Below are 25,969 nucleotides of genomic sequence, written 5' to 3' on the forward strand. Positions count from 1 at the left end.
CCCCTCCCCCGCGGCGGCGGCGGGCGCGCGGCCCCGCGGCCCCGCCCCCTGCGCGCGGCGCGGCTCCGGAAATGGTCGTGCTGCGCTGCGCTGCGGCTGCGTCGGGCCGCGCGCGCTGAAGGAGACTGAAGGTAACGGGCGGGGGCGGGGCGGGCGCGCGCCCCGCGGGGGGGGGGGGGGCGCCGGTACCGGGGCCGCGCGTGCCGCCCTATTCCCCCCCCATTCCCCGGGCTTCGCTCCGCCGGGCCTTGTCGCGCCGCCGCCGCCGCCACCACGTGGGTGCCGCCCCGGCGCCGCCGCCGCCGCCACCCCCACCCCCTTCCCACGCCTTGTCCCGTGCTTCGCTCCGCTGCTGCGCGGAGTTCCACTCGTCCCGATGGTGACCGCGATCCCGCGGCGACGGCGGCGTCGGTCCGCGCCCACGTGCCGGCCGGTGCGCCCCGCCACCGCCGCCGCCACCGCCGCACACGTGCTCCCGGCGCCTAGGCCCGGCGCCGCCGCCGCATGTGTTGCGAGCCCTGCCGCCCCCGCCCCGCCGCGCCCGTCCTCCCGTGCCGCCGCCGGTGCCCGCGGGGCCGCGGTTGCGGCCGGCAGTGACACGTGTCCTTGGCAGAGGCCACCGCCGCCGCGGGGGGGAGCGGGGCCGCCGGATGCCGCACCGGGCGCCGCACCGCGCCCTCCCGCCGCCGCGATGGTGGTGCCGCCGCCCCGGGATGGAGCCGGCCGCAGCCGCCAGTTTGACCGCCGCCTCGGCCTGGGGGAGAGGCCGCGCTTGGGCCTGGCGGGGCCGGCCGCTCTCGGGCCACCGCCGCGGCCTGTCCCAGCCCTGCCGTCGGTGATCCTCGTCTTGTCCCCCACTCCCCCGTGCGTTCCCGCCTGCCCGAACTGCTGCTCCCGTCCCCCGGCCCCTCACTCGGGCCGAGCTGGGCCTTCCCGGACCCCCCCCGGGCGGAGACTCCCCGCCCCGTCGCCGGGCCCAGCACAGGCCGCGGCCCGGCCGCTCCCGGCGCAGGAGAGGCGGCGGCGACTCCGATTACAAACAGCCGCGGCAGTGCCCCGTTGTTTTCCGGGACGGAACCCGCATTCCCCAGTCTTGCTGGGCTCCCCGGGCCAGTTCGAAGCCGGGGACGGGCCGGGCTTCCCCCGCGGGGCCCGGCCTGATCTCTCTCTCTCTCTCTTCCCCCTCCCTCCTCTCTCCCAGTCAGTCGGATGAACGGTCTCTGCAGGCCCGCTCAGCCGGCCCAGGTTTTTCCCGCGGGGGGGTGAGTATCCTGCTCGCTCCCGGTTGTGTCTGGCGGAGGAGACGAGGTCTGGCTGTCCCCGGGTGTCCCTGTCCCCTGTGAGACAATCCCCCCGCTCTGTTTTGGAGTGATTGGTCTCAAGGCCTAGCTAAGCTGGCTCAGGTACGGGCTGTCCGTGCCAGGCGCTTGGATCCCCGGTGTAAAAGGGCCCGGGGGGAGCACTGGGGGGTGCAACCCAGCCCCTGCCACCTCCCGAAACCCTGGTAGGGCCCATCTCCACTGGGGTTGTGGCTCGGGGGATCCTTGTGATGGAGTGGCACCCCAAAGTGCAGCCCTGGAGGGACTGGGGTGCCCGATTTCCCAGTGTTGGTGGGACGTGTCTGGCAGTGCCCGCAGCGGGGCCGGGGGCCGGCAGTGCTGACGCGTCCAGGCGTCAGATTACAGGAGGCACCAGGGCTGCTCCCTTGGGTGTCTGGCCGGCAACGGGCTCACCGGGTGTCATGGGGCGCAGGGGACCCCCGGCAGCGTGCGGGGTACCGCCTCTCTTTCCTGACCCGGCGGCCTTTGCACTGGGGCGGGGAGAGCAGCGCTGGTTGCCAAGTCCTTCCTGGGACAGCCAGGAGGGTGTCCGGGCTGCCTTGGGTGCTGGTGGTGGCGGGGGGCTGCAGACTCCCCTGGGCAGGGCAGTGGGCAGGAGTGTCAGTGGCACGGGGGTACGTAGGAGCTGCTCCCTGCCTTCCCTGGTAGGCGTTTGTGGTGTACGCTGGGGACCCGGTGCCACCGGCAGGAACAGGTTTGGCCGGCCGGGGGAAGCGCTTAGTAGGTCAGCCGGGGTGGAGCTGGGCACGGCTGACGCCGGAGTGCCGCCGGCCCACCCAGCCCCCCGGAGTTAGTGGTGGCCTAGGTGCTGACAGCAAATCCTGGGCACTGGTGACCACTTTTGTGTAGGGCCCAGACGGGCTTTTTGGGGTCACCTTGGGTGGGTCAGTCCTGCTGGTGGGCATGGCTGGGTTTGGGGCATGAAGGAGGGCTCTGCTCTGAAGGGTGTGAGGACCTGCCCAGGCTGGGTGACTTGGCAGTACCTACCTCATCTTACCAGTGGCCCAGTAGAGCAGGAGGGGATGGCTGGGGGTCCGTGCCTTGGTGGGATGCTGTCTGTGGAGCATGGCTGATGCCTGACGTTACACTGGTAGGCTGTGAGGCTGCAGATTTGCAGATCTCAGGGATGATGTGGACATGGGACAGGTGCTTAGGATGCTGCCATCTTCAGCTTATCCCCACTGTCCCTGTTCCTGCAGATAGCGAGGGGATCCTTATGTACAACCCCATGAAATGAACAAAGCTCCACAGCCCACAGGAGGAGCCCCGACTGCCCCACACCCTGCCCCTTCTCCCGGACTGCCGCAGGTAACCGTCCCCTGCAGAGTTGGGGAACCCTGCTTTGCCTCCCCAGCTGGTGCCAGGGGCAGCGGTACCATCCCTTTCCCTCCCTGCCTTCTTCCAGCCGACGTTCCCACCTGGTCAGACGGCACCTGTGGTTTTTAACCCGGCACCGACCTCACAAATGAATACGCCTTCCCAGCCGCGCCAGGTAAGGATTTTGCCCAGAGCTGTAGAGGGTGATTAGGGGTATCCAGCAGCTTTCTGCTTCCTGGCCGTATAGCCCACACCACCATGGAACCCAGGGGTGTTAGGAGTGGTCTGGTGCCCCTTGGGGCTGGTGTGTGCCTGTGAAGGGGGAATGAGCCCATGATCTGGACCACGACTGCCACCTGAGGACCTCCTGGCCCTGGGATGGGGGGGCAGGCGCCTCCAATGAGGATGCCCACGGAGTGACTGCTCTTCTCTCCTTCCTCCCCTACCCCAAACCTCCCTTTCCTCCTCTCAGTTTCCAGCAGGGCCTCGGGCTATTCACCAGCAGGTACTAACCCGCTTCCCCTGCCCTGCATGATGAACACCCTTCCCTGACACTGCACAGAAACACCCACCTTGGGCGTGAAGGGGCTGGGGAGTGTGTGGGGACCCTGGAGTCCAGGGACAGGCTGGTCTGGGGAAAGTGTGGGATGCCTGCTTGACTTTGGGTAGGTTTCTCTGCAGTGTCTCCTCTGTTCCCTCCTTGCATGAAGCCTGCAGCATGTGGCTGTGCCTGTGCTAACTCTGGCCCAGGCTGTTGCTTCTGCCTGTGCCCTTCTTCATCTTCCTCTTCCTCCCTGCTTTGCTTGGTCTCCCAAGGCCCTGCAGTGGTGTGCAAGGCTCTGGACTTCCATCAGCCCTCTTCTGCAGAGGAGCTGCTGGGGACAGATCTGGTGACATCCTTGGCTGTGCTGTCTGGGAGCTCATCAGACCCATCCCTGCCTCTTGGGAGGTCCCTGCAGGGGACCTCAGTATATTTGGGATGTGGGCACAGGGCAAAGGGCTCCCTGGCCTCTTGTCCCTTCCTCTGCTATCGCTGTCCCAGTGCCAGTAACTCCTGTCTCTCTCTTTCCCCCTTTCCCTCTGTATGCGTGCGCTTGCTAACAGGGAGGATTCAGGTCTCTTCAGGTAACACTTTCTCCTTGCCCCGGGGGTGCTTGCGCGGACCCTTCCTCGCCCACTCATGGCTGGGCTCAGCTACTGCTCCCGGGGATGCTCTTGCCCGGCAAACAAGCTGGGTCGGGATGAACAGCACTGGCCAGGGTGGGAATAGGGAGCTCCACATGTTGTCCGGCTCCGGCATGGCGGGACTACAGGTCCCAGCATCCACCGCGAGCGCCGGGAGCCGGTGCAGAGCACGCCGGGACCCGCCGCCGCTGAGCTGCGTGCGGCCGTGGCCGGCCCTGGGCGCTGGAGCTGCCGGCCCCGGGAGGGCTGGGCCGGGGCCGCGCCGGGCATGAGCTGGGTCGGGTGGACCCAGGCAGCCCCGCAGGTGTGTGGGGACAGGATGGTGCCAGGGTGGGGGGGTGGCCTTGGGGGCTGCCGAGGCAGTGCTGCATCCCGGCGGAGTTGGGGGGGGCTGGTGTCTCCCCCGTGTGTGCGGTGGTGGCACATGAAGGTACTGGAGCTCCTGACGCTGTGCCCCATCTCTCCCCAAGCATTTCTACCAGAACAGGGCACAGCCTCCCGCCAGTGCATCCCGCGTGCAGAGTAACACGACGGCTCGGCCCGGCCCTCCTGCCCATGTGTATCCAGCTGCTTCCCAGGTGATGATGATACCCTCCCAGATATCCTACACACCTTCCCAAGGAGCCTATTACATTCCTGGACAGGTGAGGGTCATGCTCTGGATTCTGTGGGAGGGGGTTGGGATGGGCACCGGTGGAAGGTGTTGCCTGGACTTGGATCTCAGGTCTGTTTTGGGAGGGTGGAAGGGGTCCCGAGACTCTGGGCACCCACTGATTTGAGCAGGGTGCTGCTGGCTATGTAGAGAGGCGGCAGGCAGTACTGGTGCCCTCCCCAACATTTCCCGAGACACCTGGTATCTACTCTGCCTGTGTCCTGCTCTCTGCCCCAGTGTACAACTAGTTCACAGGCAGGTTTGGGGTCACATCTGTTTTGGGGGTATGTCTGTGCCCTGCAGGGAATATAACTGGCTTTTCTTCTTCTCTCCCATTGCAGGGTCGCTCCACGTACGTTGTCCCGACCCAACAGTACCCGGTCCAACCTGGCGCCCCTAGTTTTTACCCTGGAGCCAGCCCCACAGAGTTCGGGACTTACGGTACAGACAGAGGGGTTGCTCCACTCTCCAGTGCTCTTTCAGTCCCAGCACTTCCCTGTTTTTTTGCTCCCCTGCCTCTGGCCTCTGTGCATCCCGCTGAGCTGACACAGCTCGCTGTGGCTCCATTGCAGGCTGTTTTGGGGGACAGTTGCTTGTTGCCCAGCAGCACATCATGTCCCACTGGTCCATTTGCACCGGTCCACTCACCCCTGTCCTTTTCCAAATTGGGGCTGTTTAATATTTAACTCTGCTGGCGGAGGGCTGGGGCAGACTTTATCCCCTGCTGCCCCTTACTTGCTGTCAAGGTGGTGAGCAGTTCAGTGCTTACTCCCCAGGAGCTGAGCCGGGGTATTCCATGCCTGCCCCCTCCCGGTGCTTGGGGAGTGTGATGTGAGCAGCCCCTCCTCCTTCCCCCTGCTCGAATGTGGCCACCCGGGCTGTGACTATATTTAGGCTTGGTTGGTCCCGGGAGGCCCAGCAGACACAGAAATGTGAGCCGAGGCCTCTGGCCTGGCCCCGGCACAGCAGCAAAGCATAACCAGGGCAGAGATGGGCTTCTCCTGAGCCAGGTACGTGCCCGGCCTTCCTCCCTCTTGTCTCAGGGCCCAGCCAGCTCCTCAGAGGAGGGAAGTGGCCCCTGGCAGTGGCTGTCTCCTGTGCTTTGGCCAGGACACTGCTGTATGTTTGTGCACAGCCCTGGGATGTGCTCTGGGTATCTCTTTGAGGTTCCAGGATGGGTGTGCTCCCAACCTCTGCTTTGGGGCTGCTGTGGCTCTTCCTGCGGAAGCTGGCAGCAGCTTGCCTTTGCCCACAGGACTGGTAGGGTGACCTGGCTTGATGTGCCCCTTGACAAATGAATCAGATCAGGTCTCCTGTCTGGTCCTCAGGGCTAGGCAGCTCAGGGTCTCCTTCCTTCCCTGCATGCCTGGCCCATCCTGGTGTGTGGGGCCCATTCAGTGTCCCTGAGTGTCCCCTGAGCAAAGGGAGGGTCCCTGACTCAGGGATGAAGCAGTCACCTTGATTACCTTGGTTGACTTTCAGGGTCAGTGCAGTGGGGAAGGTGCTGGAGGCAGAGGGGGCTGGGACCTAGCTGTGCCTATCCTGACACACCTGTATCCCTGTGGCACTGCTCCGGGGTGATGCTCACAGATGCCCTGGGAAGAGTGAAGCACCCCTTGAAGGCTGTGCCAGCCCTGGATGAGGTCCAGCTCTGCCTCTGGCCCTCAGCACAGCTCCTTCCTGTGGGCTGAGCTTGTTCCCTGTGTGGCCCAAGCCCCTCAGCCTGGGTGTGAATGGAGGCAGCCTGGTGCCGCCCTTGGGCTGGTGCTGGCCCTGGGGAGATAAGGGCGCAGGCAGGAAGGCGGCCACCTGCAAAGCCAGGACGCCTGTACCCGACATGACTGAGTGTCCAGGCAGGGCTCTTGGTGGCATGGAGCTGGTGGGCACGGTGGCTGCCTGCAGGGCCTGGCTGGGCGTGGGGGTGGCGCGGGGACGCTCTCTGCTTCACAGGGAAGGAATTCGGTCAGGCCTGTCAGGCGAGTTGGGACAATCCAGGCCGGATGCGATGGGGGTTCGCTGCAGAGCAGCAAGGGCTTTCCAGGCTCCTGACAGACCCCTGTGTTTGGGAGATCTGGGAGTCTTCAGGACGGGCTTGGAGGATCTGAGTTGGCTCATCTGACGCTCTCTCCTCTCCTTCAGCGGGTGCGTATTATCCGGCGCAGGGGGTGCAGCAATTCTCGGCGGGGGTCCCCACTGCCCAGGTCATTGTGAGCCAGCAACCGCCGATCCCCCCAAAACGAGAACGCAAGACGGTAAGGAGCCATCTGCCTCCAGGCATGGGGGGACTCAAGTGCAGGAGGGGGATGGTGTCAGCCCCAGGTGCTGGTGGTGTGTGGGATGGGATGTGGTTCAGCATGCCAGGGAGAAGGCATAGGGCTGTGTCTCCGTAGGCTGGAGGGCTTAGCAAGAGAACTGGGGTGCGTGGTGGGTGCTGGCGACCTTGGCCGTCCCGGCGGGCAGCGTTGTGCTGAGTCACGGCTCCCGGGAGGGCGGGGGTGCCGCGGCTGCCAACTGCTGTCTGCTCCCGGAGATGCCGGTGCTCAGAGGCCTCGCATGGGGCCTATTTATAGCAGGGAGCCGGGTGGCTGCCGGCATGGCCCCATGCTGGGGTGCAGGAGTTGCCACTGGGAAGTGACGTGCTGGCATTTCCTCGTCAGCGACGGGTTTGAGCTCTGCACTTGGTGTTTTGGGAGCAGGTCATGTTCAGAAGGTAGAGAGGACAAGACTCCTGGCTGCACTTTGTCCTGCACTGTAGTCCCAGGCAGACCCACGTGTACCCCTCCAGTCACCCTGCAGCAGGGTGCCCTGTAGCTCATGCTGCACCCACGGCAAACGTGGGGCAAGTGAGGCATATAGAGTGTACCTGAGGTAGCACAGAGCTCACTGTGGTTTCTGTGTGTTGAGGCTGGTCCCCTGTATTGTCCTCAAAATGAGGGGAGGCCTTGCAGCCCCTGTGTCAGCACAGTGATGCCTTGAGGTCCCCTGACTTCTGGAGATGGGCACTGGCCTGGGGACCTGCTGGCTCCAGCTGCCTGTTGCAATGGCTTGCAAGGCACTGGAACAGGCCAGTGTCTGTGGGACACTGTGCCCTGTGGTGAGGGGATGTGGCACCCACTGGTCCCCAAACTATGCATGACCAGGAGAGGCACTGTAGTGAATGAACCTCCCTTTTCCCTTTGGAGAAGGGTGTCCTGGGGGAGTTGGGCTCAGGGAACAGGGGTGGCCCATGTGTTAGCACCCTGCTAGCAGCTTCCTCACTTTGCTCTGATTCTTGGACAGATCCGAATACGAGACCCCAACCAAGGCGGCAAAGATATTACAGAAGAAATTATGTCTGGAGCAAGGACCTCATCCACCCCCACTCCTCCACAGGTAAGTGGACCCTCTGACTTCCCAGCTGGGGCAGAGGGAAGTGCATGTGACCCTGTTCAACTCCCTCTTTGCCCCCTCAGGCTGGAAGCGGTTTGGAGCCCCAAGCCAATGGAGAGACCCCCCATGTAGCAGTTATTGTCCGGCCCGGTAAGTGTCCGTGCCAGGGCTGGGTGTGCCAGCTGGCATGGCTGCAGCAAGGTTCCCTGGTGTTGGCACTGCAGGATGTGAAATGCCAGCCCCACTGTTCTTTGGTTCTCCTGTGGCTTGTGAGGTCAGAGGCCATCCCTTCATACCTGGGACCTATGTCCCCTTGTTGGATCCATGAGAGTTTATGGGGGCTGTATACTCTCCTCAGCACTGGGCTCTGGAGGACCCTCTGTTGTCCTCATAAGCCATTTGTGATGTGGCTTGGCAAATCTGTCCCTGTCTCTCCTGAAGATAGAGGGATGTGGGGAGGAGTGTGAGACGAGCAGGGGATCAGAGTCACTGGTTAATGCCATCCACCTTGCAGATGACCGCCCGAAGCCTGCGCTGGTGGTGAGCAAGCCCGTCTCCCTGGAGCCCAGCAAGTCGGCATCCCCGTCACCTCCCCCTCCCCTGATCCCCGAGGTGGAGCCCGTGGTGCTCTCGCCTGTGCCGCTGGTGCCAATGGAGCCTCCCGTGGACACGGACACGAAAGCGGAGCAGGGCGAGGCGCCACCTGACCCGCAAAAGACGTTAAGCGCCATCACTACAGTGCCAGGGGCTGCAGAGCTGCCCCTTGTGCCTGCCCCCAGCATGGACACGGTGGCTGTGGAGGAGGAGGAGGAAGAGGAGGAGGAGGTTGCTATTCCCCTCCCAGAGCCCACCCCGCAGGAGCCTGTGCCCCCCGAGGTGCTGCAGGTGCCCGTTGTTCCCTCGATGCCAGCCGTGCCCCTGGTGCCGGCTGCGCCGTCGCCGCCACCCATTGTACCACAGGCCCCTGAAGCGCCCGCCAAACCCGCCTCCCCCAGCCCTCCACCGCCCCGGGAAGAGCCCTGCCCCGAGCCCACTGCTGAGGCCAATGGGGTTTTGGAGGAGACGCCTGAGACAGTCCCTGAGGCGCCTGTGTGCCAGCCAGTGCCGGTCTCTGAGCCGGTGCCCGTGCCCACCCTGGACTCCCCCACTGCTCAGCCTGAAGAGCTGCCTCTACCCAATGGGATGGAAGGCACCAGCAAAGTGGAGCCAAGTGAGGAGCGGCCCGAGTCGGATGTCAGCCCCATCTCAGAGCCTGAGGAGCCAGCCCAGCCTGGCACCCCTGCCTCCCCACCGGCAGAGGAGGAGGAGGAAGAGAGTGAAGGCCCTGGTGAGACCCAGGAGCGAAGCTTGAGCCCAGCCCCTGCCCCTTCACAGATCTCGGAAGCGACCGCACAAGGTTGGGAATGCTGGGCTGCAGGGTGCCCCAGGGTGGGTGATGGGTGATGGGAAGCATCACACAGGTGTGGGGCTAGGCGTGAGGTGTAGGGAGGGTGTTGGAGAGGGGGATGTGGTTACGGATACAGCATGTGTGAGTATGGGGTGCTGAAAGGGACAAGGTGCCTGTGGATGGTGGGATCAGGGAGATGGCTGGGGAGTACATCTATGCGGAGTTGTATGGGGTTAGTATAGAGGACTGTGGCGGGGGGGTTGTAATGGGGAATGGAACTGCATTTTTTGTTATGCCTTACACAGGGGTGTAGGGTGGGTGTATCAGTGTTGTATCTGAGGATTGTCCGCAGTCATTGAGGACTGGGACACTGGGAGGTGGAAGATTGGCAGGCAAGATGTGGGGCATGCTGTGTCAGGGTATGGTAGTATACAGGGGTGCTTGAGGAAAGTGGGGTGCCCTGCGGATGTGTTGGGGTTTCTCTTTTTTTCTTTAAATACCCTCCACAGGAGTGTTGGGGTTACATAGGAGTGATGGGGAGGATGGGATCACAGGATGTGTTTATGGAGTGCATTGGGCAGGGATTCAGGGGTGCTCCAGGAGAGCAGCCCGAGGGCAGATACGTTTCTGGGGAGCACGTCTGTATGGGTTGGTGTATAAGAGTGCCAGGGAGGGGAGTGTGTATGGGAACAGAGGTTTGTATGGGAATGTCCCTGTAAGGGCTGCGTGTAGAGCAGTGTGGGTGTGTGCAGGGATCCTCTGATAGGATGGGGAGCACACAGTAGGCCAGTGGTGGATGGGAGGCTTTGATGAGGCACATGGTAAATCGGCGTGTGTTTGGGGATGGGGGCTGTGATGGGGTGGCAGGACTGCGTCACTGTGGCTCCATCATGAAGCTTGCCTGGTGTTACTGCAGCCTTGCTGGTGACCCCATAGCTGGTGTCAGGGTACTGGGGATTGGGAGGGTTCCTGTCTTTCACCTTCCTGCCTCTCCTCCCAGTCGCCATGTCGGTGCCAAAGAGGAAACGAAGGATGAAGGAGCTGAACAAGAAGGAGGCAGTAGGTGATTTGCTGGATGCCTTTAAAGAGGTGAGTGTCCCAGGGGTGTCTGGGGATCATGCTGTGTTCCATCTTCTCCTGTGATGAACTCTGCTTTGTGCCATCGTGTCTGGGCCACTGATGCTCTGTGATGGTAATGAGGATCTGAGGCGAGGTGGACATCAAGGGTGAAGGGGACAGGACCAGGCTCATGTGGGTGACTGCTGTCCCTGTCCCCCTGATGCAGTCTCAGACCGGTGATAGTGCCTCGGAGGTGGAGAACAAACCCCCCATGTCTGCCCCAGCCAGTGAAGCAGAGGACGTGGCTCCTGCCCGTCCACAGGAAGAATCAGAAGAGACGTGGGAGGAGAAGGAAGACAAGTTGGCCCCGGAGAAGGGCAAAGCTGCTGGCCAGAAGTACGGCTACAAGGAAGGTGAGCTGTGCCTGGGCACAGTCCTCTGCTGGCAGCCACCACCTCTGGACCCAGCAGTGGGGAAGGTGTGGGTAGCATGGTCCGACTGTCCTGAATTTCACATTTGCCTCCTGTCTTGTCCCCAAGCTTGGCATGGGGTGGGGAACAGAGTTCCCAGTACAAGGGTCCTGGCAGGAGGCAGGGAGCTGGTGGCATCAGGCATTCTAAGCATGCACGGTTGTGCTCATAGTGTACCAGGCTGGAGCAGTTCTGTGGTTGTCTACATCCCACCTCGCTTGTCCCTGTGTGGACCCAGACCCGCCACAGCTCAGGGTTGAGAATATGGCACAGGCCTCATCAGAGTCTCCCTCTTGCCCTCCACTGCAGAGCAATGGAAGCCACTAAACCCTGAGGAGAAGAAGCGATACGACCGGGAGTTCCTGCTGGGCTTCCAGTTCATCTTTGCCAGCATGCAGAAACCTGAGGGGCTGCCCCAGATCACAGATGTGGTGCTGGACAAGGTCGGTGCGGCCCTGGAAATTGGGGAGTTGTGGGTGGTGGCTAGGTGGGGTCTGGCTCCTCTTTGTGCCTTGTGAAGGTGGGTGGGGCAGGGACTTCCTTTTGTGCTCAGGGCCCTATTGCAGCATCTGCAATGACCCTTGAGCCTGGGTTTGGTTGATGTGGGGGCACCTCTGGGGCCTTTTTTCCAGTTCCTTGTCCCGGCGCTGAGGCTGGGGGATGGATCCATCCCGCTCCTCTGCCCCCGGGCATCCTCAGCCGTGTGTACCTTCGCAGGCCAACAAGACCCCACTGCGGGCAATCGACCCCATCCGCATCAATAGCATGAACTGCAGCCCTGACTTCACCCCCTCCTTCGCCAACCTTGGCCGGCCTGTCATGGGCAACCGGGGCCTGGTGAGTATCTCCCCGCTCCATTCCTGCCATCCTGCTCTGCCTCTCTGTGATGATCAAGCTTTCGAGCCGTTGTGTCTGGGCCACTGATGTCCGTGATGGAGTTGAGGATCTGAGTGGGCGCACTGGGGACTTCTGGGAGCCGGCTTATGTGGTCCCAGAGCAGAGAGCTGAGTTTCTTCTCCCTGTGTCAGCCCTCAGGGCTGGGTCCCCGCCGCTCCCAGCCAAGCCAGAGGAAGGAGCCCCGCAAAATCATTGCTACCGTGTCCCTCAATGAGGATGTCAAGCTAAACAAGGCCGAGAAGGCCTGGAAACCCAGCAGTAAACGTGCTTCCGAGGAGGAGGATCCTGAGAATATCAAAACACAGGTGGGAGCTGGGGTGGGCAGGCAGTCAGAGGGCTTGGGGGAAGGGTGCATAGTTCTTGCTGACCCTGCTGCCCTTGCAGGAACTGCTCCGCCGTGTCCGCAGCATCCTCAACAAGCTGACACCCCAGATGTTCCAGCAACTGATGAAGCAGGTGATGGAGTTGTCCATCGACACGGAGGAGCGGCTTAAGGGTGTCATCGACCTCGTCTTCGAGAAGGCCATCTCGGAGCCAAACTTCTCTGTTGCCTATGCTAACATGTGCCGTTGCCTTATGGGGGTGAGCAGAAGCTGGGCGGTCTCCTGCTGAGTGGGCAAGGTTTTTTTGGCCATCTCAGTTGAGCTTAGTAGTGTGCAGGTCCTTCCATGTGGAGTGGGGAAACTGGGGTGTGTGGATGGAGGACCAAGTTCAAAGTCTCAGCAGGGTATCATGTTGTGGTGTGGCTTTTCCTTGATTTGAGTAGTGCCACCTTAGTTGTCCAGATTTAGGGGAGACACCACTTATGCTCCTTCTCTGGGTTGTACCTCTCCCTGCAGCTTAAAGTGCCCACAACAGACAAACCCACAGTGACTGTGAACTTCCGCAAGTTGCTGCTCAACCGTTGCCAGAAGGAGTTTGAGAAGGACAAGGATGATGACGAGATCTTTGAGAAGCGGCAGAAGGAGATGGATGATGCCAGTGCTGTGAGTTGGAGTGGGAGTATGCATGGGTGGCATGGGTGTCCTTGGGCTGGCTCTGGACACTGAACTGGCTGCTGGGCTTTTCGTGCAGCCCGAGGAGAAGGCGCGTATGAAGGATGAGCTGGAGGAGGCGCGGGACAAGGCCCGCCGACGATCCCTGGGCAACATCAAGTTCATTGGAGAGCTCTTTAAACTGAAGATGTTGACAGAGGCCATTATGCATGACTGCGTGGTGAAGCTGCTCAAAAATCATGATGAGGAGTCTCTTGAGTGCCTTTGCCGCCTGCTTACGACTATTGGCAAGGACTTGGACTTCGAGAAAGCCAAGGTACTCCTTGCCCTGCCCTATCTTACCCTTCCCTTCCCTTTGGGAGGAGTGTGACCATGGCTCTGTCCCCCTATAGCCCAGGATGGACCAGTACTTCAATCAGATGGAGAAGATCATCAAAGAGAAAAAGACATCATCCCGAATCCGTTTCATGCTGCAGGATGTGATTGACCTAAGACGGGTAAGGTTCATGGAGTGCAATTGTCTGGGGACTGTCTTCTATCTGCTGCTTGGACCCCTGGAGCTGTTGGCCTATGTCCTCTGAGTGCCAGCAATCCATGTGTCCCCTCTAGGGGAGAGGAGGGTATGTGAGCTGTGGCCAGCCCCAGAGACACCATGTTAGCCCCTGCCCGTGGTTATCATGGTAGTGGTAGTGGGCACACAGTAACTGGCAGCTGTTTAATGCAGGGAGGCTCTGGAAACTGAGCCTTTTTGTGCCAAAAGCTGCCACAACATAGGGAGAGCAGTGGTGGCTGAGGCAGGAGACCAAACTGAGACTTTCAGAGTGGGATAGCTGGGAAAGGGGAATGCCTTTCCCTCCATCTTCCAGCCATCTCAGTTCCCTCTTCCCTCCTTCCCTGCCCTCTGCAGAGTAGCTGGGTGCCGCGGCGAGGAGACCAGGGCCCCAAAACCATCGATCAGATCCACAAGGAAGCAGAGATGGAGGAGCATCGGGAACACATCAAAGTGCAGCAGCTCATGTCAAAGGACAAGAGGAGAGGACCCCCTGGGCCATCCTCCGGTGGTGAGTGCCTGGGCTTGGGAGCACTTGAGTTTGCCAGAGGTGGAATTCTGCTGCTGGACTCTGCTCAAGGCTGGTCTGCACATTATGGCTGTCCCTCTTGTGCTCAGGGCGCAGTAGCCTGGTTGCAGATGATGGCTGGAACACGGTGCCCATCAGCAAGGGCAACCGGCCCATTGACACTAGCCGGTTAACGAAGATCACCAAGGTGAGGCCGGGGGTGTCGTGTGGTAGCTGAGCCAGCTGCCTGGCCTAGGTCCTGCCTTGGTGGCAGGATCAGGTCTGACTGCCTCTCTCCACCTGCAGCCTGGATCCATCGACTCCAATAACCAGCTCTTTGCGCCGGGTGGGCGGCTGAGCTGGGGCAAAGGCAGCAGTGGAGGGTCTGGCGCGAAGCCTGCAGATTCAGGTAGGCAGTGTGGAATTGGCTGGGTGCTGAGGAACAGAGTGGCAGGGATGGTCCTTCCCCTGGCAGTTCCTCTACCGGGGGAGTTGCCGAACTCTGAGACTTCCCTCTTTTCACACCCAGCATCTGATTCAGGGCGACCAGCCACGAGCACCTTGAACCGCTTCTCAGCGCTCCAGCAGTCAATGCCTGCCGAGAGCACAGAGTCCCGCCGTGTGGTGCAGAGGTGAGGAGCCAGCCCTGCCTTGGTGGATCGGTGTGTGGGCGTGAGGGAGAACCCCTGATTTGGACTTTTGGTAGATCAGTGTATAGGCGAGTTATGGTATCTTGCCCCATGGCAAGATGGGGCCTTGAGAGAGCTCAGAGTCAGTGGTGAATCCTTGTGGCAAGGAAGGTTGACCTCACCCTGAGTCATCCCTACTGTTTGGCTTTTGAGTGACGACCCCTGGGTGCTTGGTCTGGCCTGGGGGTTCTTGGATAGACATTAATGGATGGGAGTGTGAGGTCCCCAAAGGAAGCTGGATTGTGAGGAACCCAAAGAGAGCTGGAGTTTGGATTTGTTCGAGAGAAGAGGAAAACAAAGTGCGGTTTTGCCACAGTCTGTGTCAGAAGGAAGGTGTGGGTAGGAGAAAGGCAGGCACTGCTCAGCCGTGCCAAGGAGCTGAGTAAAAGGAAAAGGATATGAGCTGGAACAGGGAAGAAATAGGGAAAAGTCTTTCCTCCAAGAATGGTCAAGTGCTAGAAGAAGTGGGGATTTGATTGGCACAGCCTTACCTTACAGAGCTCTGGGGTCAGGGAGGGTGGTGATGGGCTCTTCACGCTGTGTGTGTCTTTCTCTCACGCAGGAGCAGCTCCAGCCGTGACAGGTCAGAGAAGGCTGGGGACAGAGGGGACCGGGAGTCACGTTCGGAGAAGGGCAGCGACCGTCTAGAGCGTCCTGACCGGGCAGAGAGAACAGACAGGAACAGGTCTGCCCTCACCAAGAGGAGCTTCAGCAAAGAGACAGAGGACAGGAGCCGAGAACGGGAGAAGCAGGGCGGCCCTGAGGCCGTGCGCAAGGCTGCGAGCATGACGGAGGAGCGGGACCGGAGCCGAGAGACCAGTGAGCTGGGGAGGACCTCTATCCCAGGCTCTGGCTGCTCCTGCGGCTCTGCTTGTCCCAGGTGGTGCCTGATCCCAACCCTTCTGTTGCAGTTAAACAAGAGCCAACACCTCCTGCAACATCCACCAAGCCTGCACTGTCAGAAGAGGAACTGGAGAAGAAATCCAAGGCGATCATAGAGGAATACCTGCACATCAATGACATGAAGGTAAGAGCAGGGGGTGGCCAAGTACCCTAGCAGACCATACATGTGCACCTGACATGGCGTGTGCTTCCTTCCCTGTGTGGTAGCACTGTTGGGCAGGGGTTCTGGTGATGCCTGGATGTGGAAGGGGGCAGCCAGAGCTGGCTGTAGGGCAGTATTGACCCCCTTTTTTCTGCAGGAGGCCCTGCAGTGTGTGCAAGAGCTGGGCAGCCCCTCCTCGCTCTACATCTTTGTGCAAAATGGCATCGAGTCCACGCTGGAGAGGAGCACCATCTCCCGCGAGCACATGGGAGCCCTGCTCTGCCAGCTGGTGAAGGCAGGCACGCTCTCCAAGGAGCAATACTACAAAGGGTGAGGGGCTGGGGCAGCCTGGCTTTGAATTTGGCCCTGCCTCGAGTGGCACTCAGCACTGAGACATCCTCAGGTCCCTCCTAGCCAAGGGTATGGGGACTGCTAGATCTCAACAGCTCCCTCTCCTCTTTAGGCTGCGGGAGATCTTGGAGATCGCAGAAGACATGGAGATTGACATCCCACACATCTGGCTATACCTGGCTGAGCTCATCACCCCCATCCTGCAAGAGGAAGGCATTCCCATGGAGGAGCTGTTCAGGTGAGGGCTGTACTCCTCAGCAGGGCTGGCATGGGGCGGGTCTCTTGGAGGCAGGTAGCTCACCCAGGTCTCTTGTGCCCCACAGGGAGATCACAAAGCCCCTAGTGCCCATTGGGAAGGCCACCACGCTGCTGGTTGAGGTGCTGGGCTTGTTGTGCAAGGGCATGGTAAGTGCATGGGGCTGGTGTGGCTGCTGTTGCAAGGACTGGGATCCTGCTTGGGGGCCAGGTGGGCATGTGGGGATTGGACCCCCCTGCCACCTTAGAGGATGGTGAGGGGCATCCCTTTCAGTGTCTGGGTCATGGGGCTGGCATGGCCCAACCACAGTATCTTCCCCTGGAGATGGAGGGCATGGTGTGCTGATGCCGGCTGTCTGTCCCACAGGGCCAGAAGACTGCAGGAAAGCTGTGGCGGGATGGGGCCCTGAGCTGGAAGGAATTCCTGCCTGAGGACCAGGATGTCAACAAATTTGTCACAGAACAGGTGAGGGTGTGGTGACAGCCAAGGGCAGAGGTGGGCTGTGGGCGGACGTTGAACAGTGTGAGGGGGGTGCTCCCCTGTACTGCCTTCAACATCTGTCTACTTCTACACAGAAACTGGAGTACACGATGGGGGACAGCTCAGACATGCCCAGCCGCAAGGAGCTGACCTCAGAGGAGCTGTGCAAGCAATTGGACAAACTGCTGAAGGAGAACCCGAACAACCAAAGAATATATGACTGGATTGAGGTGAGGGTGGGGGCACAATGCCTGAGTGTCCAGACACTTTCTTCTAGCTCCCTCTCCAGCTCACAGTCCTGTACCCTTCCCCCTCCAGGCCAACCTGAGTGAGCAGCAGGTCTCGTCCAACACGTTTATCCGGGCCCTGATGACGTCTGTGTGCCACTTGGCCATTGTCTGTGAGTACCAGGGTGAGGTGGGAGCGGTGGGGGTTCCCCTGCCCATGCTACCCCTCTCACACCCTGTCCCCTCCAGTTGAGAACCCGTACCGCGTGGATGCCATGGTCATCCACAACCAAGCCAAGCTGCTCCAGAAGTACCTGCGGGATGAGCAGAAGGAGCTTCAGGCACTCTATGCCCTGCAAGCCTTGGTGGTGAAGTTGGACCAGCCTCCCAGTGAGTATCGTGGGTGCAGATGGGCTGAGGAAGGGGAGGCAAATGTGTCCCCACCTCAGCAGGGTGGCTGGTGGCTGGAGAATAGCAGAGCTTCCCCTTTGTCCCCCCAACCCAGACCTGCTGCGGATGTTCTTTGATGCCCTCTACGATGAAGACGTCATCAAGGAGGAGGCTTTCTACAAGTGGGAGTCCAGCAAGGACCCAGCCGAGCAGCAGGGTAAAGGGGTGGCTCTCAAATCAGTGACAGCCTTTTTCACCTGGCTCCGGGAAGCTGAGGATGAGTCAGACAACAACTGAGCAGCTGTGAGGAAGAGGAAGAGGAAGGGAGGAGAGAGAGCAGGGCACCCTGGGGAGTGACTCCATCCCTTCCCACCCCTGGCCCCCATGGACTTGCTAATGCCAGGGCTGAGGGACCTACTCTGCCCCTTGCAGCCCTCCTCTCTCTTTTTTTCTGTTCTCTCTCTTCTTCCTCTGTCCTGGTTCTGTTTGTAAGGCCTGTACGAGTTTGTCATGATAATAAACAGATGCTGACTGAGGCGGTGGCTGCCATGGGTCCCCTTGGGGACCCTCCTCGCCCCCCTCCCAGCACAGGCACACCGGGTCTCTGGGAGTGGGGCAGAGCACCCCTGGATTCATGTCATGGAGAGGGGGGGATGGGATGGGGACATATCTCTCCCCTCCTCTCCCTCCTCCTCTTTCTCCTCCTCCCTTCTTGATGAAATATAGAGAGATTATATATATATAAACTTATTAAATTTGGTTTGGGGACAGGAGTGTGATTTCTCCCCCTCCCCTGTCCTCTCTCTATTCCTCCGTCACTGCCTGGACCCCCTCCCCTCTATGGTTTTTAAATTTTAAATATAAATCATTCCCCCCCAGCTCCTGCTCTGACACCTGGGGAGGGTGCAGGGGAGCAGGGGGGGTGGCCCCTTCTCTCTGGGCCAGGCTGAGTCCCCTCCACGACCCCCAGAGCCCCCATCCTCCTCCCAAACGTTTAAGGCCACAATTGGGCAAGCGACAGGGCGGCCCCCTCATCCGCGTCCCCTGTATTTATAGAGCGCTGGATGTGACGAGCCGCATGTGTAATTATTAAAACAAGGATTCAATAACTGGTCACGTGAATTTGTAAATAATTTTTTTTTTTGCCTTTTTTTTTTTTTTCTTTATGGAGTATTTAATTGAAGATTTAAAGGCATCTTTTCACCTTAAAACTGGAAATAAAAGAACATTGCTAAATAATGCCCCGTGTGCCGCTGTTGCCGCCCCACCCTCCCATGTCCCTTGTGCCTGGGCTGGTGTGAGGGTGCCAGCCTTGAGCATGGGCAAGGACCAGCCTACCCTGTCACTTCAAGGCAGGTAGGTATCCCCCACTCCAGGGCTGGAAGGGTGGCAAGGGGGTTGGATGTGCCTGGAGCCAGGCCCCCTGGATCCCCCTTGCTGGCACTGCCTGGCACAGGGTCTCTGGAGGTGAAACAGACAGCCATGGCAGCAGCCTGGCTGTGGAGCAGAGCTCTGATGTCCCCAAATGTCCCTTTTCCCACAGGCATGAGTTGTGGAGCCTGTGTGGTCTCCTCGGGGCAGGAGGTGGGAGATGTGTGCCAGGTTCTCCCTCCACCTTCCAGTGTGGGAGGGCATTTTTCTGTCAGCCCCCTCCTGGCCTTGTCTTGCAGTTGGAGTGGAGATGGGGCACAGCCAGCCCCTGCTGGGCTTCCCCTGTGGGATGTCCCTGCTGGGGACAGAGGCTGGTCCCCCGTGGGGCTGGAGGCTGGTCTTTGCTGCCTTGGGCTGCCTCTTGCTGAGTCACCCTGGCCATGGCCCAGAGGGTACAGAATAATTAACTGGAGGCTGTTCCCCAGATTAGAGGCTGATCTGTCTGAGCTGCAGCCCTGGCATCACTAATGCTGGGAAGCAGTTGGCAGGGAAAGGCCTCGGGATGGGGACTGGGCAGGAACTCTCCCTGACTGGGAATGAGTGAGTAAGGAGGGAGGGAGGCCTTTTGGGCTGTTTGGGTAACCCGCTTGCCAAGGGAGAGGGTGGCACCGCAGCAGTGCCCTCCTGCGCCAGGGAAAAGGTACCACAGCATGAATTGCCGGCAGTAGGTTTCAGAATGAGCACGGGCTGACCCGCCAGCCTGGCCGTCAGCGCTGGCCTGCATCTCCTGCAGGGGCCGTGGCTGTCAGACGTGATGTTCCTCAGCCTGCACACACCTGTCCCCAGCCCATTCCCTGGGGGTGGGAGGCTGTGCCAGAGGCTGTGTGCTGCCTCCCGCGCCACCAGGCCCTCGGGGGCGGGTAGGGGCCGGCAGGTCTGGGGCTGAGGGGTGCCCTGTTTCTGCAGGGTCCCAGCCCTTGTTCCTTGTTTCGGGGGGTGTACGGGGGCCGGGCGGGGCGGCGCTGTCCGCGGTGCTGGCACGGCGCTCTCCGCGGTGGCCGGCCTTCTTCCCCTCCTCCTCAGCCCCCTCCTCTTCCTCCGTCCATCCTCCTCCTCTCCGCGCCCCCTCCTCTTCCTCCATCCCCCTCTTCCTCTTCCTTCAGCCCCCCTCTTCCTTCATCCTCCCCGGCTGCCTTCATCCCCCCTTCACCTCTTTCCTCGTCTCCCCTTCCTTCTCTTCCTCCCGGCCTCCCTCTCCCCCGTTCTCCCCTTTCTCCCTTTCCCTTATCCTTCATCCCCCTCCGCCTTCTCTTTCTCAGCCTTCCTCCCGCACATTCTCCTCCTTTTCCTCCTCCTCTTCTTCCCGCCTCCCCCTCTCCCTCCTCTTCCTCCCCCACCAGTGACGTCTCTGGACGTGCTGCTCCCGGCCCGGCGCAGGCACCGCTCGGGGCTCCGGTGCTGCTCGGGGCTTCGCTACCGCGGCCCGACCCGGCTCGGCAGCGGCTCCGGCGGGGCGCGGGCGCTGTCCGGGGCCGCCCATGCGGCCGGGGGGCGATGTGGGCGGCGCGGAGCCGGCGGTAGTGCCCGCACCGGGGCCCCCCCGGGAGCATGGGCTGCATCGGCTCCAAAACCACCATCGGTGGGTGAGCGACAGCGGGATGGGACCGGGGACTTGGGGCAATAGGGGGCCATAGGGTATGGAGAGTGTTAGGGGAACTTGAGGGTGGCGAGAGGGGTGTGTGGGGGCGGCCGAGGGGCTGGAGGTGATACGGTGGGGGTGTGGAGTCTAAGGGTCTGGGGGATAGGGAAGGTGGAGAGCAGGGACCTGAGGAGGATCCAGAGAATGGAGTGGTGGTGTATGGGGATTGGGAGGCTGTGAGGGCTGTAGGGTATAGGGAGTTACGGAGGTGGTGGGGGGGGGGGGGGCGGTACACAGAGAGAATTGGGGTATCTAAGTGTGTTGTGTATACAGAGAGCTTGAGGGCTCTGGAGGACTTTGGTACATAAAGGGTGATGGGGGCTATAGATGGGTGGGGGTTTGGGAGCTGGGGATGCTGCTCTGGGGCAGCTGGGTAGCCCAGGGAGTGCAGGGAGATATGGGGGTGTGTGGATGTGTAAAGGCTGGGGCGATTGGAGTGGTTGGGCTGCAGCTCTGGGGGATGGGGGTGCAAGGGGGCTGGGAAAGGAGTGAGGGACTGAGGTGCTGGTTAGAGTCCTGAGATGTTACGGGGTAGCTATGAGAGAGGTAGAGTTGTTCAGGGGGCCATCGGAGGCTGGTGTTTGCTGCAGTGTGTGGGGTGCAGCGGGGGTGCTGCAGATGTCCTGGGGGTGCTGCAGGAGGGATCCGGGCTGTGATCAGAGGGTGTTCTGGAGGCTGGGTTCGTGGGGGCTAGGACAGTGTTGAGAGTGTTGCAGACATGCCGGAAGGGCCCTGGGGGTGTTGTTGCTAGGATGTCACCACAGGGTGCCCCTGCCCACAGCTGGGAGTGGGAGCGATCCTCTCTGCAATTTCCCAAGGAAGCCAGGGTGTACCCTCAGATGTGGGTGGGAGGCAGCACTTTTGAGCTCCCCTATATCCTACCTCACAGCTGGTTTACGTCAGCCAGGCCCACTTTGGTGCAGGGAAAATGAGGCTCTTGAGAGGCCCTGTGTTGGCCCCTTTGGGACTGGCCTTTCATGGCAACTGCATCGACAGGAGACCCTCAGTGCTTGCAAGTCAGTGCCTGAGGACGTGGGCACCCATCCACTTGAGGTGCCAGTGCCAGGAGGTCAGGCTGTTGTGGCAAAAGATGGGTGCGGGTGCTTTTATTGACCCTATCCCTTCTTGATCCTTTCCCTCCTGACCCTGTGGCAGGGAATTGGAGAGGGGGATTTTGGAGATAGTGGAGGAGCAGCAGCCCCTTGCAAGCATGGCCTGGTGCTGTCTCCCTCCACACACCCAGCACCTGGCACAGCCCAGCCTGGCCCAGCTGCCCCCACCCCACCCACAGCAGCTGCCAAGCTGGGACAGGCTCCTGGTCCCCAGTGCCAGGCTAGGGACGTGCGTTACGCTGACACAGGCGGAAGAGTTGCCCGGGCGTGAGTCACCGGTGCTGCAGCAACGAGTTGTCTGGTCTCAGACTGGACAAGAGGCTGCTACCACAGGGTCAGTGGTTGGGGCACTGAGAGGGCTGCTGGGGGAGTGGAGGCGCTGAGGTCGGCCTTGACTCTTCCTGCAGTGGCCGTGGACACGACGCTGTGTGTGGAGTGGAAGGAGGTGAAGGCACTGTCACCCCTGAGTGTTGCCCGCCCGCTGCCCCGGCTGGTGCGCCAGGCCTCCTTCGACAGCCAAGACTTCCTCCAGGTACCACCAAGCCCAGCCATGCCTGGCTGAGGTAGCCATGTGCAGGTACCCCATGGCGGGGCACCCGTCCTGGCCGTGGCCCTGCCAGCTTGCAGTGGCTCGGGGCTGCTCTGACGTCAACCATGAGCCGGGCTGTATCCTGGGAGAAATCAGTCCACGGTGCCTCGTTGCCATGGCAATGCAATTTGTTGCGCGCCTCCAAATCCCACATCGCTTCCCCCGTGGCCATGGGCTCAGGGCCTGGCGTGGCCGGGATTGCAATGGGGACATACAACAGGATGTCCTGGCATGGCGTGTGCTGCCAGGGAATGGGTGCTGGGGAGCCGGGCTGTGGTGGTCTTGCACGTGCACATGTGTGTGCATAAGCTGGGGAGGGCACACACGTGTGTGACACCATCTAGCACGTACACATGTGAGCACACGTAAGTGTGCAGGTGCATGTGTGTGTACAGTGCAGTTCAGGTGTGAGTGTGCAGGTGTGTGTTTATGGTCAGTCTGTGTGTTGGAGTGCCTTCCTGTGTGTGTGGGCACATGTGGTGACCTGAGCAGGCACGTGTGGGTGCGTATGCAGTGTCAGTGTACAGTGTGCTGACATTGTGGGAATGTGCCCTACCGTCACCATCCCTCTGCACACGTTTGCCTGTAATGTGTGGGTGCACAAAACACCCCAGGCCCCCTGGGGTAGGCACCAAGCAAGGCCAAGCCCTCTCCTGGAGCGTGGGGCTCCCAGAAAGGGAGTGGTGCCAGGGCTGTGACCACGCTGCCCACTCTGGCAGGTCAATGTTGAGGACACTGTCGAGATGCTGCCCAAGTCACGGCGTGCGCTGACCATCCAGGAGATCGCTGCCCTGGCCCGCTCCTCACTGCACGGTAACTGCTCACCCAGGGGCTCATCTGGGAGAGGGGGCTCTCCTGAGGTGAGCAGTCTGGCCCTCTTGGGGGGCCTGGGTATCACCTGTATGGAGTTTTGAGGGGGCCCAGGGGGTTACTGGTGGCTCTCAAGAGGAGGGCAAGGGGGTGCCAGGTCCCATGGACTGGAGATAGGGAATGCTGAGTTCCAGGGTTGTGGCCTCTGTGGTGGGGACTTGGGGTGCTCCAGGGCATGCTGACGCCAGGGCACATCCTACAGGCATCTCACAGGTGGTGAAGGAGCACGTGACAAAGCCAACCGCCATGGCACAGGGCCGTGTCGCCCACCTCATCGAGTGGAAGGGCTGGTGTAAGCCAGTGGAGTCACCTTCTGCCCTGGAGAGCGCCTTCAGCTCCTACTGCCACCTGAGCGAGGGCGAGCAGGAGGCGCGATTCGCTGCCGGTAGGCGCTGCGGGCACGGCCGCTGGGCACGGTCCCACTGCGGCCCAGGGCAGGGGCGGTGGGTGGGTGTCCCCATTCATCCATCTATCCATTCATCCATCCACCCATCCATCCATGGCCACACAGAGGTGCCAGGGCAGTGGGATTTTGGGAGCACCTCCCTGCAGGTGTTTTAGCCGTGCCTGTCCTGTGCCAGGTGTGGCAGAGCAGTTTGCCATCGCTGAGGCCAAGCTGCGAGCCTGGTCCTCAGTGGACGGGGACGACTCCAATGATGAGTCCTACGATGAGGACTTCATGCCCTCCACAGAGAGCTCCCAGCCCACAGGTGAGTGCTGGGGGGAGTGGGCAAGTTGTCCCACTGCTGGTGTGGGTGTCCCACCACTGAGGGTTAAAGGAACGGGATGCCCACTGCCTGGCACGTTCCCCAGCCTGGCCGCTTCCCTACAGAGCAGTGCTCCTGCCTGGCACCCTGGCAAACAGTGCCTGAGCCAGGGATGGGGAAGCCCTTAAATGTAACAGCTCCGCAGTGCCAGAGAGTGTTTTGCTTTTCCTTTGGTGGTTAACAGTGCCATGCATGCAGCAATTTGTGGGCAAAGCAGGCACGGGACTGCTTCCAACCTGCGGGACACAGGGCAGGGGGCAGCTGACATCCCTGGTGCTCCCAGCCATGGACTGACCCAGACATCCTGGTTTCCACAGAGCTGACAGGCACGATGCCCGCCAGCGCGCTGCTGCGAGACCTGCTGCAGGGCCACCTGTGCCAACTAGGCATGCGGCACGGCTCCTGTGAGCCCGAGAGCGACTCCTCGCACACCCTCTCCCCTGAGACTCTCTGCTCCAGCCTCTGCAGCCTGGAGATGGTGTCCCCCTCCGAACTCACTGCCAAACTGCTGGGCTCCCTGGGGGGAGAGGACCTGCTGCTGCCCAAGCTGCCGCCCCCAGCCAGCCAAAGTGCCTTGAGGGGCCTGGCACGGCTCCGGTGCCAGGACTCCCTCTACTCCGTGTCCTACGCCGAAGCCTGTCTCTCGCCCACGGAGGACGAGGTGGTGCTGAGCAAGGACTTCCCACTCCGCCGGAAAATCTCTGACGTCGCCTCCTCCGGGGTGGCATCGCTGGAGGAGGAGGAGGAGGCCGAAGAGCCCTGATGCCTCCTGGGGTGCCCTGCCTCTCCTGGTGGGGGTCCAGGTCCCCTGTGGAAGCCCTCTGGCCAGACCCCACGCTGGGTGAGGGACAGGCCCTGCCGCTGCTGCCCCTCGCTCTGGGTGCAGGAGGGGTCCGGGGGCCGCTGCAGCCCCCCAGCCAGTGTGCCCCTGCTGTGCCCCGGCCCTGCTTGGCCACATCATTGTCCTCCTGGATTTTTGCATGAGAGCAGGGAAGGGGCGCAGGAAAGGGCTTGGGGGGGTCTGTCCTCTGCCCCGATGCCCAGATGTGCCCCCAAAAACTGTCAAGACTAAATAAGTGGGGCTGGTTGTTCGCATGTTCTCCCCCAAACCACCCTGGGCTCCCCTTTTGGGCACAGTTCCCTCTTCCCCAATGGCATGGTTGAAACTCTCTGATCATCCTGTGGTGCCTCTACCACCCCAAGCCAGGGTGGTGGTGGGGGTTTCAGTGTGGGAAGGGCTTTTCTCCTCTCTCCCTGGCCAACTTTTATTGGACCGAGTTTAAAACTGTGAACTGCTGCCTTGGAGCATGGAGCTGCTGGAGGGGTGCTGGGGGGCTGTGGATGTGCTGCGGTGCTGGGACTTTCTACATTTTTGTACATGCATGGGGCTGACACAGGAAGACTGCAGGGCCAGGTGGGTGCAGGGCCCCAGGCTGGGGGCTTTGGGCCACCAGGAGAGCAGCCCCAATCCAGCCCTGCAGCAAGGGGCTCAGCCCAGACAGGGGTCCCAAAGTCAGCTGTGAGGCAAAGCAGGGTGGAGAGAGGGGGTAGGACGTGGGACTGATGTCCCTGTCGACAAGTCACTCACCCCTAGCAGGGAACCAAGTGCCTACATGAAGGGCAACCAGCCCCCCTGTCCTGGCCGGGGGTGGCACCCCCCCAGGGACCCCCCCCCAGGCCCATGTGAGGGGTTCCAGGCACGTCATTTGGGGGAGGAATGCCAGTTTTTGCCAACGCTTGTGCACCCCTTCCCGCATGGCACGTGTTCTCGTGGGGTCACTCTCCCCCTGCATGCTGCTCCTCACCCAGCCCAGTCACTGTTCCCTGTCCCCACACCCCGGGCTGCCCTCTAGCACCCCCTGCACCTCTGCTCCCCTGCATCCCCCAGCACTCTGCCAACCCCTGCTGGGCACAGCCCCTCTTCTCCCTCCTTGCCATGGGGTGCCCGGTGTGGGGCTGAACCCCCCTGCCCTGCCTCCCCGAGGGGCTGCAGGGGCCAGCAGGCCTGACACCACCCTGCCACCCGCTTCCACTTGCTCCTGGGGGCAGTGGATGCTCCTCACGGTACTGGGATGGGCTGGGGGGCGCGGGGTGCCTGTGGATGGGTGGGGGGCTTTGCTCTGTGTGTGTGTGCATGTGCACACCTGGGGGCGCATGGGCATGTGCACGCATGTGCATCTGTGGGAGCTGCCTGAGCCCCCCGCCCCGCCGTGGCGGTACCTGTGGAGTATCCGTGGGGTGCCCACACCATGGCACCCCCTCCTCCATCCTGCCAGGTCTTGAATAAAGTCAATTGTGCGAGCGCTGCGCCGGGCGCCTCTTCTTGCAGGTGGAGGGGCACCTCCTCCCCAGGGGCCCGGGGGGGGTGGCAGGCCAGCGGTGGCAGGGATGCAT

At 61.4% G+C, this 25,969-nt stretch overlaps 2 protein-coding genes and 2 non-coding genes across 10 annotated transcripts; all 4 read left to right on the plus strand.

Moving 5' to 3' along the window:
• Positions 1-33: 33 nt before the first annotated feature.
• Positions 34-18,289, plus strand: EIF4G1 (eukaryotic translation initiation factor 4 gamma 1). 7 transcript variants are annotated; one of them, XM_063407922.1, is made up of 33 exons: positions 34-131; positions 1,202-1,262; positions 2,540-2,648; positions 2,746-2,832; positions 4,313-4,486; positions 4,836-4,935; positions 6,634-6,746; positions 7,774-7,866; positions 7,947-8,013; positions 8,378-9,259; positions 10,251-10,339; positions 10,536-10,722; positions 11,089-11,222; positions 11,479-11,616; positions 11,808-11,981; positions 12,061-12,258; positions 12,516-12,662; positions 12,751-12,987; positions 13,064-13,168; positions 13,579-13,732; positions 13,840-13,937; positions 14,036-14,138; positions 14,259-14,361; positions 14,981-15,237; positions 15,330-15,445; positions 15,621-15,793; positions 15,927-16,052; positions 16,138-16,219; positions 16,437-16,535; positions 16,646-16,780; positions 16,869-16,950; positions 17,027-17,167; positions 17,283-18,289. In XM_063407922.1, exons 3-33 carry the CDS (start codon positions 2,574-2,576, stop codon positions 17,462-17,464), a joined length of 4,851 nt encoding a protein of 1,616 aa, XP_063263992.1. In that variant the 5' UTR covers positions 34-131; positions 1,202-1,262; positions 2,540-2,573; the 3' UTR covers positions 17,465-18,289. The 7 variants fall into 7 exon arrangements, with proteins under 7 accessions (XP_063263992.1, XP_063263995.1, XP_063263993.1 ...); XM_063407925.1 differs by having other exon boundaries at positions 60-131; positions 2,544-2,648; XM_063407923.1 differs by lacking the exon at positions 34-131 and having other exon boundaries at positions 1,120-1,262.
• LOC134556605 (small nucleolar RNA SNORD66) lies at positions 10,385-10,461 on the plus strand. The gene has a single exon (XR_010081892.1). It is a non-coding gene; the product is annotated as a small nucleolar RNA SNORD66 (small nucleolar RNA).
• On the plus strand, positions 11,658-11,733 carry LOC134556606 (small nucleolar RNA SNORD66). The gene has a single exon (XR_010081893.1). It is a non-coding gene; the product is annotated as a small nucleolar RNA SNORD66 (small nucleolar RNA).
• A 1,594-nt stretch (positions 18,290-19,883) lies between the features above and the next one.
• FAM131A (family with sequence similarity 131 member A) lies at positions 19,884-25,842 on the plus strand. Its single transcript, XM_063408171.1, is given in 7 exon segments — positions 19,884-20,132; positions 20,134-20,177; positions 21,757-21,881; positions 22,658-22,751; positions 23,011-23,193; positions 23,390-23,518; positions 23,893-25,842. Coding segments are annotated over 7 exon segments (1,077 nt in total). The 5' UTR covers positions 19,884-20,076; the 3' UTR covers positions 24,339-25,842.
• The last annotated feature ends 127 nt before the right edge of the window (positions 25,843-25,969 follow it).

The sequence above is a fragment of the Prinia subflava genome, chromosome 11, assembly GCF_021018805.1.
Source record: "Prinia subflava isolate CZ2003 ecotype Zambia chromosome 11, Cam_Psub_1.2, whole genome shotgun sequence".
NCBI classification, from domain to species: domain Eukaryota; kingdom Metazoa; phylum Chordata; class Aves; order Passeriformes; family Cisticolidae; genus Prinia; species Prinia subflava.

Excerpts from the sequence above, each read along its gene's own strand:
- EIF4G1 (XM_063407922.1), top strand. The coding sequence starts at position 2,574 with ATGAACAAAGCTCCACAGCCCACAGGAGGAGCCCCGACTGCCCCACAC. Across the intron at positions 2,649-2,745 it reads CTTCTCCCGGACTGCCGCAG|CCGACGTTCCCACCTGGTCA; the intron begins GTAACCGTCCCC and ends GCCTTCTTCCAG. Across the intron at positions 16,951-17,026 it reads GTGCCACTTGGCCATTGTCT|TTGAGAACCCGTACCGCGTG; the intron begins GTGAGTACCAGG and ends TGTCCCCTCCAG.